At 32.7% G+C, this 12031-nt stretch overlaps 1 protein-coding gene across 1 annotated transcript; it reads right to left on the bottom strand.

Annotated features, from left to right (window-relative positions):
* Positions 1–1746: 1746 nt before the first annotated feature.
* On the bottom strand, positions 1747–8966 carry LOC128230768 (keratin-associated protein 10-11-like). Its single transcript, XM_052943209.1, has 10 exons — positions 8937–8966; positions 7289–7349; positions 6141–6263; positions 5804–5929; positions 5329–5460; positions 4301–4420; positions 3104–3226; positions 2722–2847; positions 2211–2330; positions 1747–1820 (listed from the first exon to the last, which is right to left on the bottom strand). The coding sequence occupies exons 1-10, from the start codon at positions 8964–8966 to the stop codon at positions 1747–1749; spliced, it is 1035 nt and encodes a 344-aa protein (XP_052799169.1).
* Between the last annotated feature and the right edge of the window lie 3065 nt (positions 8967–12031).

Raw genomic sequence — 12031 nt, 5'->3', positions numbered from 1 at the left:
AGTATTTTATCTCAACCACCAACGTCTTGAAATATCCATTTATTAAAACCATACATTAATGACATGTTTTTTACAGTTGTCAGTAACCCAACAATTTGGTCAAATTTAAGCATCTTATGCCTATATTATCAACACAGTTCCACTAGCTTTGTGAATGAATCATAAATGTCGGGTTATACAAATCTGAACAGGAAATTTATAGATACAAATGTTCTAGTAAGTACAAACACTGACTATTTCCACTTAAAGTCAGTTTCCTGATTATGGTATACTAGTATCCCTTTCCTTGTGAGCGCGGCGTCATGAATTTTTTCCCACTGAGATGTCCATACTTTAGCCATAAGAACAAACATGATATTTCCGCCGATAGTTGAAAACTTTGTTAAAGTTAACAACGTGATTAACGAGATGGTTGTAAACCTGAATTATTTCATGATAAGCTTATATATTTAAATAAAGCAGGAACGGCTGAAATAGTTGTCTTTAATCTAGTAAGAGTTAGAAATGCTGCAGATTACAGTTTTTGTCATTAAACTTCCAGAGTAACTTAGATTTCAAAGTTAACAACGATGACGTTAACAACTTTAAAATTCAATTAAATTCTGAATTATAGACCGAATAATGACTTGACAAAATAAATAAATATGCTCTAGCTCTATAGTGCGCCAAAATGTCAGAACTTATTAGTAATTGATTTTGTGTTAATTTAATATAACAAATTTGAAAATGTTCCAAAGTGGTATTTTAGCGCTTGTTTGATGCAGTTTAAAGCATTCTGCCGTTGAGTTTGGGCTTATTTTCAGTTCAGTTAAATCTAAAGAATAAACAAGGAATAAAAACAACTGATATTGGTTGGTTCATTTTAATTGTTAGCTTTAACAAAAAACATATTGATATGCATAATGGAATATATTTTTGTTTGTTTATATCAAAGGTAAGAAATAAGATACACACTGGTAATTCAACATGCAATCCTAGTTATCACCAACTTCCAAATTTAAAATGAATATTTGTACAACATAAACTTTGACCTTGTCAATTCGATATGTTATCCTTTGAAACAACAACCACATTTAAGACTATATTTATAACAAAAAACTGTTGATACACACACAACGCACACAAGAATAAAGAAGAAACACCATCCACGATTCGGGAACATCGGTGTTAAACTGAGCTCGACCAAATCTGAACAATGAAAGTGTAGTACTCTTCAGACTTGATATATCATGACATTCCTTAGCCTTTTGATAAAGAAACAGATGTTTTGCTATGTATGGTGTCAGCTATAAAAAAGTGAAGATCTAGTTATTTGTGTTGAAATGGGATGGCAGTTGGATGTCTTTGTTTCAATTTGTTTCACTTAATCGAAACTTTTCAATAAAGTTTTTAACAAAGCGGTTTCCTTACGATCATATATGTCATATGTATGATGCTTCTTCTTACGAATCTTTACAACGGATGAGCTGTTGGATAAATCCATTCATGAAATTCAAAATGTGAATAGAAAACCAAAAATGTTTTAGTTTACAGATGTTGACCAGAAGCATTAAATGACAACTCTCTCACGCAGGAATCCCACTTACTTTTGGATTAATACAGGCTTGATTTTAGTTACCACATTTTATGAAATGCAAATATATCTGTTTGAAAAGTGTGTCCACAGATAGTCCATTAATCATGTTATCCGAAGTCCATAAACGTTGTCCATGTTCTGTACACCGGAGAAAGAAACTGTGTAGAATTTCAATGCTGCAGAACACTGACTAGCAGGCTCATCAGCATGACAGCGATCGATGCCGTAATTGCATTGCTGCCGCCTACATGAAAAAGATGAACAAAATACATTAAAAATTGTTGGAAGAAATCCGACATCTGTACAGTTATGTAGCTACTAGTATTTTTTGTGAGCCAAGATGACTTAACCACGTTATATATTATGAATTTGGTCTTAAATTGTCTCCGTTTGTTATACTCCAGTGTTTATTACATTCGTATTGAACTTGTTATTTTATTAATGCACACAAATGATTTAATCAACATATTTCGTGCATTAAAAAATCGGTATCATTAGTAAATTAGCCAAGCATACTACGTTTTCTTTATTTTTTGTTTAACGTTTCACCATGTGTTTGTTATCTGTCATGTGGATGAAAATACAACTTGAAATTTAAACCTTGAAATTAAATGATAGAAATAAACCGCATTACCTGTCGCCACACACGATTTTGATGTCCCATCAAGTGCGTAGCCTGATTTGCACACACACATGTCCTTTATGCACTCCGAGTTAGCATCAAGTGCTGTACAGGTGGCATCCGCAGTACAACCTGGTGTTAAAAGTAAACATTTAAAACAGAGAGAGAAATAATCTTTGTTTTGAATATTAGAATTTATCTTTATTGAGGTTTTTAGCGTTGTGTTATTGTAAATAGTGTAAACTCCGATTAAACAATGGCTTGGGAAAGTGTATCAAATATTTTCTTTCAGTACATATACTTCAGAAATCGATCATGCTATTCTTTTCTAAATATTTAGGACTAACTTGATTTTGCTATAATTATCGAACCTTTGATTTTAAAATAAACCATCTTAATAGTAGCATATATCCTCAAAAGGTAATTATGCATGACCAATATCATTGGTTAACAACAACTAAAATTTTATTTAGAAACATAAAGTAACTATTCTAGATGGAAAACAAAACTTATAGGCTATTACTTGTGGCTGCACACACAGTTACTGAGGCCGCCATAATATCGGCACAAGCGCAGACTGTGGTGGCACAATATCCTCCCAGCAGGTTCTGACATTCACTTCCAGATGCCGTACAGGTAGCACCGACACCTTGAGTAAAGCATAACACCATTACAAACGAATTGACTCAGATAGATTTATAATTAAGGTACTTCACATCAGGGCGGAAATTACTGGCATCAAAATCACATGGCCGTTGAATGCCGTACGACAAAATGACAGAGCGGCTCTTTCACATTAACGCGCTAACAGTTGGAACATAAATAATATTAATAAACATATAATCTTCTTTCACTTCTTGCATTTTTTACATCGTTCTCTTTTACCGTGAAAGCGAACTTAATACCTGGCTGACAATCGCCGCTAGTTCCTTTTAGAGATACGGCATAGTTCGCCTTACAGGCACATGCAGTTCCAACGCACTCAGAGTTGGCGTCCAGTGTTATACAATCGGCGCTGGTGGAACAAGCTAAATTGTAACAATAACACATATGAATTCACATGTATTTGATATGAATAAAATGAAACTTGTATATATTGATAATATTTGCACGTGTGTTTTGATAGAAATTGTGGCTGACGTCACCTTTAGTGCCAATGTCTGAAAGATGTTCATAATTAAAAGTAACCATGAATATATTCTAACAATGTAATTGTTCTAAATGTGTTATATCAACGTAGATATTGACATTATGTTCAGCGACACATCGGCATTACAGCAAATAAATAATCAAAGAAGTTTCTTTAAACCAATGTCCTTAAACCAATTGATAGTTCAGAACCGCTGGGTACAGCTGTAAGTACAACATCAGTATAGATCCTGTTAACGTCGCTGATAACAGAAAACGATTGTTCTCCGTAAACTGTTTAAAGTTTTCCGACTTTTCCTTTAAAAAATAGTTCAATGTTAATTTTTGAGCTGTGTTTGGTCTTCATAACGAGTTAAATTTCACAAACCTATTATGTTTGACTGGATCAATAACAAACTTTTCATTTTGTTTCAAATGGAAACATAATTTAAAATAGCAGTCTTGTGATATGTTGGAACAAGTCCATACCTATGACGATATGAATAATAAACGATTCCTGGTAACCAGTAGCAAGTATCGTTATCAATAGTATGATGATTATCTGTGAAAACTTTATGCGTATATACACACAGATAATAAGATCATAATTTTAACCACAACGTAACATATATATATATATATATAATGCACAACGTATACAACATATCCTCTATAAACAATTGTTCTTTTTGTCCATCCTGTACTCGGGCCGTATTCAATCATCTATTTTCAACTAATTGAGTTTAGTAGTTTTTTACCACGATCATTTTAAATATACGCTACTTTTGTTCAGATTTATTCATATGCAAGTATTGTTTAGAACATTTTCTTCCTTAATTTCATAATTATGGTGTACAAACATTTTCCATTTTTATTAAATTTTAAATAAGAAAAAGGCAATTTTTCACTAAGTTAAAAATTGTAACTAATCAAGATGCTTAATAAATACGGCCCGAAAACAACAAGATTCTCACTAGCTCCAACACAAGGATCTCCGGTAAAGGCTGCTCCACAAGCACACGCTGAAGTGCTGCAGAAGGCATTCGAAACAGTCATGCATTCGTACCCAGACGCTGTACACGTGTCCCCAACAGCTAAAAACGAAGGTGTATTTATATGCTTCAGGGTTAGATTCATACCCGATCAGTGCAAATTACAAGTAATATACGTTGGGGTGTGATACAAAACAGGCATATCTTCATTAAACGTTTAAAAAAAGTTTAAGAATCTGTAACACACCAAACGTTTGTCATGATCGCTAGAAGTTCTAGTATAAAAGATGTACAATGTATCTCTTTATTGTTCTGATGTTTGCATTTTATGGATATTTGGAATACTGTTCAGGGGCGGGTCCAATAATTGATGTTAGAAGGAGGCGTAACTTTTGGATTTTAAGCTCGGAATGATGAATTATTGTCATTTTATGTTTTTATTACTTTTTCTCTTCGATGTTGTCATAACGGCAAAAATTCATAACTAATAAACCAATCTTCACATATTTACCATAGAATAAGCAATTCACATTAAATTGGATTCAACATGATACATTATTCTTTTGTTTTGATAGGGTGTGTAATTATAAGGATGGGTTCGTTACGTAGTTATGCATATTGATATAATGATGGTTCGTCGACATTTTTACTATAAGATATGCCGTTTTGTGATGGTGTATTGCAAGGTAAGTGGGAAAAACTCAGTGAATAATCGGCCAACTACTAATTCGTCATCTAAGTCAGACAATATCAATGCATACATGAGATTTGTTCCCATGTACTTAAGTATATGAAAGCGTGCTAGTGCCGCAGTATATACTATGTTTTAATCAATGGCCCCATATTTGTAGGTTATTTAAAATAATAATTAATTATCTCGTAATAATGAGATGGTATATCCTTATTGGGAGATACTAAAGTCCTGATTACGTGATATTAGCTATACAAAATATTATAGACTTTGGCAATAAGACGCTTCCTAAAGACTAAACTATAACGAAATAGTATACCATTTACAGTGCAGGTGGAGCTGACATCCTTAAAACCGTCAGCACATGCGCACACTGGACTGTCCAATGTATTGTCGCATACCTGGCCAGTTAGCCCGGAACACTCTCCTAATGCACATGTTGTGCCAACGGCTGAAATATTGGATTGTGGTTAGCTTTTAAGCATGCTGCTTGAGTGTTTATTAAAACAGTAGTTATATTTTCACTTTTATAGAAAACCAAGTGAAGTATTTCAATATGCATTTCTATCAAATAGTTGTTGTTTAAAATAGATTATGGAAAAGACATCACATTTAGTGTTTCTTTGTATAATTTGAATTGATTGTATTACTTAAAATGAAACAACTGTTTTCAAGATATAGTAGTACTTATATGACTAAAGGCCCATTAAATGAACATTTTTGATTCATAGCATTCACTATGCGTTAATAAAACAGATGCCTGGTGTTAGGATCATCGATATACGAATACATACGGTTGGCAACACAGCTCGCTTCATCGTCAGCGCCGTCGAGATAATATGAATCCGTACACGTACACGAACCGGAGGTACATTTAGAATTGGCATCTAATGCTATGCATTCGCTATCAAGGGTACAAACTGCAAAACATATCAATTATCATAACAAAATCAATAATAACTAAAACATGTAGCATTAAATTCACCTATCTCCTCAAACGTTGTGCAATTTTGAATGGAAAGTAAGTGTTAATAAAAGCGCTGTTTCCGACGAAAGAGGATTAAACAATTTAGTTTGTTATAAACTAGTACACAAATAAATCGTTTATTGACATTGTTCAAACATGTTTACCTTTTGGGGTGCATGTGCCACTTGCATCAGGGGCTATATCGGCGCATGCGCAGATGGGTGTCAATGTTTTACAGTACGAATACGCGGTAGAGGCACATTCGTTACCTCCAGCTGAACAGGTCACTGTTGAAAGTAAATAGTAAGTACTGAAACATAAGTGCAAATACTGATACATTCTTATCACCCGAATCGTTTTTTGGATGATACATACCCCTCTCAGAAAGATTTCTTTTGCATCAGATTGGCATGATAACATTCATCATTACACCAATACTCACATTTAAACTAATGAAGTTGCAATATCAAATGGTACTTTTTGAATCATTATTCAATTAATCTGGCCTTAAATCATTATCCATATCATCATTTAACCACACAATTATTTTTCATCATGCCTAAACTTGTTTGATTATTACAATCTGTTCAATTGTTCAATATCCAGAATAGTTGGTTGTCTACACAGTCTGATCGCTTTTGTTTAAGGTAGGGTACGAAAACAATATAAAAATACTGCGGACGAAGTAACAAATATTTTATAATGCGTTTCAAGTGTGCGGTTTAATTTGGGAGTTTTAGTGGTTTTATCATGTAAGTTCTATTAAGCTATCCGACGCACAACTTGACAGTAATGTTCATTTGTGATGCCTGGTAAGCCAAAAACAAATTTGGTATCATTTTAAAAGGAATTGCTAGCTAATTTCCTAAATATGAAATAAATGAGCGCAAATACAAAAATCTAAAATAATTGAACTATTACGCACTATTACTTTATTGCATTTTTTAAATTGATATCGGACATAAAGTGACCAATTTTACAATCTTTCAAGGCCAGAAAGGTTTGTTGTAATATTATTTTTCGATATAGTGTTTACATATTTTTATTCCCATCAAACCCTTTCACATGATACCAAAAAAATATTGGGTCACCAAGCATTGAAAATCCACATTATTGTACAAAATTATTCAAAACAAGTCAAAGCTTTATTTTCAAAATTCGGTACAACGCCTCCTAACACCATCGAACTTTTGACCCACCTACCCTACGCCAGCAAAATGCACTGTAGTTATGTAGGATTTATAAGGTCTAGGCTTTGACAATGTTAACCGTAATTCATGCATGAAATAATACTTGATATGTTTAAACATACCTGCGTCCACTCCAGTTCTTGCCACCAGAAAGTAAACAAGCGTTAAAAGCGTTGCCCGAAGCTGAAACATTGAAGCATTGTTTTATAAACAATATGACAGTTTTAATTCTATACAAGTATTTGCATTACACCTAGTTTTGTATTTACTCCGTCTTTTAAGCCGATTTTAAAGTGCAAATTCTCATTATAAAAGAAAAAAACCAAAGTGACTTATTTTGGATATGAATTTGTTGCTTATTGCTCTAAAACGCATAATTGGGTTAGATATGAAATGTCGAATTATTGCCACCTTTTGGTCAGATAAAGAACATTGAGGGCAACACTTTCATATGATGCGTATACAGCAATTATACAAATGTAACTATATATTGTTACAATTTACTTTAGAAATTCGCTCCCGCAAAATATAATTATCACTTGAGGGTGATTTGGGCATAATTGCACGACGAAGAAGAGCACTTGCACCATGACGACATTTCCACGAAATAATTTTGCCGACGGATACCTGGTAACCAAAACTTACACAAGCAAAGATTTTGAAGTGTTTAAACGGAGCTATTGGTGCAAGGAAAATTAAATTAGATTTACCATTAATGCAACCTTTCCTCCGTGTTTCAGTAACGAATACTACCGGGAATCGCAATACCGGAAATTTACATATTGTGACAAGGAAGTGTTTTGTTGAAAAGTTTGTTTTTGACTTACATTGCTGAGAACTGTTAATTATTTAAGCGAAATGGCTAGCTAAGGGTCATTCAAGCCAAGATTATTTTGAAACCGCGCCTAGGCTTGATCGGCCCTAACTGTGTTAACATAGTGAAATAAACGTCAAAGTTAGCCGATGTAAAAATGAAATATTTAAAAAATTGAAATATTGCCCTCTTATTCCGAAAACACACGAGAAAATGTTTGCTATTTCAATTTCAAATTATTCGTTTATTTAATAGCTCATGCCATTCAAAGCCAATTTGTTCTGGTTCATAGTTTTACCTTGTAGTCTTCATGCTTATCAAAGCCTCTATTATTGAATACTATTATTTTCAAAACCGGTTTAAGTAACTGACTAATGACAAAACATGTATCTTTGTTATATTGGTATTATAAGTTTACATTAGATCAAGCATGTTTATAAAATTGTTGAAATATGATATTAAAAATAAAAATAATAAATTGTGCATATATATTAAAGAATCCGTAAAACATAGAAGTTATCTAACTTATGAAAATAAGTATAATATGCTCATCATCAGATTATGTATGTATGTGCATTTATTTGCAGTTTCTCATGACAACTTATCTATTTCTATTTGTATTCAACCTACATCGGCTCTGTATTATGTGACTTGTTGAATTTATATTTGTAAATGTGTTTGCTATTATTCTATTTTTAATCTTTCTTATTTTTTTATTATTATGATTTCGGAAACCACACACTTTAACCAGCCAAACTTTGTTAATACCCCTATAATGACATTATTATTATTATTATTATTATTATTAGTAGTAGTAGTAGTAGTAGTAGTAGTAGTAGTAGTAGTAGTAGTAGTAGTAGTAGTAGTAGTTGTAGTAGTAGTAGTAGTAGTAGTAGTAGTAGTAGTAGTAGTATTTCGGACTTCACACACTTCAACCAGCCCAACTTCGTTCATACCGAGATAATGACATCAATCACGTAATTCATTCCGTAAATATTGTATAAGATAAATGATGAGGATGTTCTCTCTTCAGTTATGTTTAATTGTATATGGAGTGCGAATAAAACATAAACAACAAATGAGGTTCAAGAAATAAAGGTTCACATTTAACAAAGAAACAACATGTAAAAAAGGCTTAAATGAACATTATCTATTGTTTGAAGTTATTCTAGGCACCTTGGAATTAGAAAAAAACATGGGTTCGTTTCAATCAAATTCAGGGGTTTTCTTTAAGGATTTCTCAGTATTCCACAAATGATACCTTTTACCTGTAATACTCTATTGATAGGATCACATTTTGTGTTGAATTAACCACAGTGGAACTTTAACTAAAATTTCAAAATTCATCTAAGTGTAAGGCCACACCAAATTGATATATTTTGTTCCGCGGATTTACCGCTCATATTTTTTTGAAAATGTATTTTTTTTTTGTGTGCCCGCTCCTCCAGTTTTTGTAAAGGGAAGTTACCGATGCGTAGTGTTTTTATACTGTATATCGATCGGTTTAGCATGGGTTTCAATAAATTCAATCAAAATAGCGGCTTCCGGTATAAACAATGTGGCTTGAAGTTTGGAAATTAAATCTTATTTTTGACAATAAATATGTTTTGAGCATGCTTGAAGTCATTGTAGATCGTCTCATGCACTAAAGGATCATTATTTAAAGTAATCATTATGCAATAAAGCATATGTATCTAAGACTGGTAGCGATTATATTGCGTAATTAGTGACTCGTTTTGAATGGAAATCGGACAGGTCAATTTAACTGGAACATGAGTCATTGTTTGGTCCAAATTGATGTATCAAGCTCATTTTTGATCAAATTCTGACAAAACAACAGTTTTGAACAAATATCTTTTCACAAATAGCGATATAAACACTGGATATACCTCAATATAAGTAAGCCTAAGTTTATCACCTTATATTTTGTTTTTATTTGCAGCATAATCCGGGATTGTAATGCACTTGTCAATTGTAACCACTGCCCCACCCACCCTTGTTCCAGGAGTATACCGGGGACAGCAGAGGCAATGGGCTGTGTTTTTACCTTTCAGGTGGCCCCGCAGTGCCTAGTGAATGTGGTTTTGTCTTCATATTGAAAATAGTCGGGAATGGGCCTCACATAGGTATTCGGGGTTGCGGGGCCATTTGGCAGGGATTTTACCAGCAGTGTGTTCCTGCAGGTCGGGTATTTTACCCGGGTTTTGAGAGACCGGAAGTCAAAGTCCCCGCTATTCCGGACTTAGGGGGGGGGGGCATATACAATTGGCTGGTGCATAAAAACATCTAAATAACCAAAAAAAAGTACTCTGAAAAATACTCTTGTTCTTTTTTTTTAATAAGCACATGTCATTGCATTTCCTGTGATAATAAAAACAAAATTTAGTCTATGTTATATGAATTCTGATGTTTGATGATGCCTGTGTAAGTGATATTTTTTTACAAATCCCAAATCAATCCTAAGTTATGTCTAAATACAGTTGCATATGATGTTAAACTGATTCAGGTAGATTTATATAAGTCGTTACAAACTTTTTAATAAAAGCAGGTTTATTTATTATTATGAATGATCGTCATATTAAAGTACGTTTTAATTATATAAGAAATTAGATTTATCCATATAATGTTTGTACTAAACACAGATGAATAAATAGTATGTATTCCGACATGTTCCCCAATGTCCAAGGTTCAGTTTAAGATGGCATTAAAATGGGTTTAAGGGCAATTATTTTGAACAATCTTTCTTATTTATATTGAATATAAGGAAAAAAAACAAATTTTCGCTCTTCGCTCGCTTCGGTTTTTATGAAAACTGACATTTTTTTTTCGCTCGCTCGCTCCAATTTTTTTTGGCAAAAATCCGAGAAACTAAACATTAATTTGGTGTGGCCTAATCACAGTATGACGATAGTCCCTTTTGGCATTTAAATACACTTTAAGTCACCACGGAATACACTGCGGGGTTACGCTAATTGGTGCGAAGAGACCTTTGAAAATCAAACAAAACACATAAGAAAATACTTGGTATGGAAGCATTCTATTATTAATTCTTATACGTATTTGTGGTAGATGGCAACATTATTTTGCCTGATCAAAATAGTAGTGTTCACAATTTTCGATTAATTATTATTTAAATCAAAAACAAACGGAAGAGTTTTAAATTAAAAGACATTTACAAAGCTTATAGTAATAGAATTTAAAACATGGAAATCAACTTTTTCATATTATTTTTTATCTAAATAAAGTTACGATTATACATAAAATTATTTGCATACAAAATCCGATTTTTATATGTTATTAGATATTTTCCTCAAATACGTTACCAAAAAACAAACAAACATACCAATGCACGGCTAATTACATCATCATATCAAGAAATTTTCATCGCAAAATATACTTCTAATGTACTTTTCCTGCACACCGGAGATACATTTCCCTAGGCAATGCTTGAAAATCCCACTTGGCAAACCCTATGTCTGATGAGTCAATGCAAATTGGCCACTTTTTTTAAATTTGAACAGAATTGTTAACTTTTAAACGTGAACTATTTGATGATGTGCCGACATATTTAGATATAAACAGGGGTAGCTGAAACATTTGTCTCAAATCTTATTAGAAATATAAAACTGTCATGGAAGTTAAATGGATACGTTAAATGGATACACGATTTGAAAGTTAGCTGTAACGTTAACAACGTTGTTACTTTTACAAAGTTCTGAACAATCGGTCCAGTGTACTTCCTTTCTGTTGATAAATGCATAAATGGTTGAATTGCTACAGACAATTTTGCTATTAAACGTCAATATTTCATAATTTTGATTAAAATTAATATATTTTTGCACCATTTATATGGTTTAAAGTGACACTCTTATTCCAAATCAATGCATACACATATATAACAAACATAAATTTTAAGTGATTAACCTTTAACTACTTATTAAACAATACATTTGTGAAAAAAATATTGATTACTAAAACAATACTGTAACCATGTATTTTATAGCCGAAAACGCACAAATATTAAATGATTTATGAGTCCTTAAAGATCTAC

The sequence above is a fragment of the Mya arenaria genome, chromosome 4, assembly GCF_026914265.1.
Source record: "Mya arenaria isolate MELC-2E11 chromosome 4, ASM2691426v1".
In the NCBI taxonomy this organism is placed as follows: Eukaryota; Metazoa; Mollusca; class Bivalvia; order Myida; family Myidae; genus Mya; species Mya arenaria.
This window is presented reverse-complemented; position numbering and strand designations above follow the sequence as displayed.

Excerpts from the sequence above, each read along its gene's own strand:
- LOC128230768 (XM_052943209.1), bottom strand. The coding sequence starts at position 8,966 with ATGAATTACGTGATTGATGTCATTATCTCG. Across the intron at positions 4,421-5,328 it reads CTCCACCTGCACTGTAAATG|CTGTTGGGGACACGTGTACA; the intron begins GTATACTATTTC and ends CTTCGTTTTTAG. Across the intron at positions 3,227-4,300 it reads AGATCCTTGTGTTGGAGCTA|CTTGTTCCACCAGCGCCGAT; the intron begins GTGAGAATCTTG and ends GTTACAATTTAG.